The sequence below is a fragment of the Frankliniella occidentalis genome, unplaced genomic scaffold (assembly GCF_000697945.3).
Source record: "Frankliniella occidentalis isolate FOCC.00 unplaced genomic scaffold, Focc_3.1 Scaffold20, whole genome shotgun sequence".
Lineage (NCBI taxonomy): Eukaryota > Metazoa > Arthropoda > Insecta > Thysanoptera > Thripidae > Frankliniella > Frankliniella occidentalis.
The window spans coordinates 1,330,651-1,332,318 of NW_026267150.1; the positions used below are offsets into that span (position 1 = coordinate 1,330,651).

The 1,668-nt window shown below is 53.5% G+C and overlaps 1 protein-coding gene across 1 annotated transcript in view; it reads right to left on the minus strand.

Annotated features, from left to right (window-relative positions):
* Positions 1–798: 798 nt before the first annotated feature.
* LOC113207402 (uncharacterized) overlaps positions 799–1,668 on the minus strand; it is a 2,210-nt gene continuing 1,340 nt past the window's right edge. Inside the window, exon 2 of the mRNA XM_052264631.1 lies at positions 799–1,371. Coding sequence (XP_052120591.1) covers positions 1,054–1,371 — 318 coding nt within the window. The 3' untranslated portion in view covers positions 799–1,053. The remainder of the gene's footprint in view (positions 1,372–1,668) is intronic.

Here is a 1,668-nt window from a genome sequence, read left to right on the forward strand (position 1 = left end):
AAAGTATTAGGACAATCTCGACAAATCTCAAATTGAGATAGAAAAATGCTCGATTGTTGACAACGAAGAAGTATTAGGATTTCACAGTTGCCCGTACCAAACGAGCATTTTTTGGGAAATCACAAAATATTTCTAACAGTGTAAGAATGCAGTACCTGCTACATTATAACCGAGTGCACATGGTTGTCGGGAGCAGTCTTCTGTGCCAGGGTAAGATGCCCAATTATGGACAGGACGCCTTAAGAGATGGATCCGCCCAGTGGTGGACACCCCTTTTTCGGAATGTAAACAACGGAGCGAGGTAGTTTCGCTTATCATACCACGGGAGGAGTCTTACTAGAACATTCGTTCCGTGCCAAGATTGTAAAGTGACGAGTTTGGCTGCAAATCGAGAAAAGTGGTGGCCATCACTGGTACAGTATCCATCACTGGGCACCTTACCCTAAATGTAAGAAATGGCGACATTCGAATACCAGCTGTCTGTGCCCTGTCATGCTAGGCACCTGATGTGTTGTACAAACAGAGACAACGGCGCTGACTTTTACAACATCGTCAGACATGTACTCCTTTTTGTGAAAAAGTACAGAGTACGAAGTGGTGGGCGACTCGCCCTAAATTGTTATTGTGCCCGCTGGACGTGGCAGCGCCGCAGCGCCGCGCTCAGGCCTCTTTTGTTTTCAACTTACTTATGAATGGGGTTGACTACTGGAATGGCTGTGGCTGTGGGCCCCAGCCGGCCCCAGCCCCCTCCCCTTCCCCATTTCTCCTCACAGCCAACGCCTCTCTGCTCGGGGTATGGTCGACGGTTCACGAACTACGCGATTTTTTTTTCTGTTGGCGATGTAATAGAGGATGCGTTGTTTCTCTTGTTTCGTTTTGAATGAAAGGGCAGGAGCGCAAAACCAAGATATTATGTATGTCAGTAAGAATTTGCGTGTATCTTGAAGGGTTTTTCTTTTTAAGAATTCTCGTGATTATTGCCACATCGGTGTGACAGATCCAGCATGGGCAGGGGGCGTGCCTTGGAACGCGCTGTGGGAGCCACATGCTACGCTAGGACCGACTAGGACCACACCCACCCCGGGCAGGGAAGTGCATGCCGGGGCCGGGCAGGTCCTTCCTGCTTAGCTCGTCCGCCACGCCCCGCCACGCCCTGCCACACAACGCCCTGCCACACCACGCCCTGCCACGCTCTGCGTACCTGTTGTCCGCCGTTCGCAGTCCCATGTGGTGGTGATGGTGATGGTGGTGGTGGCGGCGCTGACTCGGGTCCTCCTCGCAGCGGCAGTCGCAGTGCATGACGCACAGGATGACGGCCGTGACCACCGTCAGCACGAACGGGATGGCAAAGTAGTGCACGATGACGGCCACCTGGTCGTCGCGCGCGTAGTGCGTGAGCACCACGGACCGGTTGACCCGCGAGTAGTAGCAGGGGAAGACGGCGCCCTCGTAGCCGAAAGAGACGTGACTCTCCAAGTAAGTTACATAAAGCCTTCGAAATGAGAAGTATGGAAGGGGGCGAGGGGAACACTAACATCAAATTGTTGAAACTCCACAGGCGGGCCCGCACCACCCACTGCACTCTCCTCCGCCCCCGGACGCTGCTGATGCCAGGATTTTCGACGCGTGGCCCGAAAGTTTGTTTGAAATGTGGCTGTCGGCTCCGTG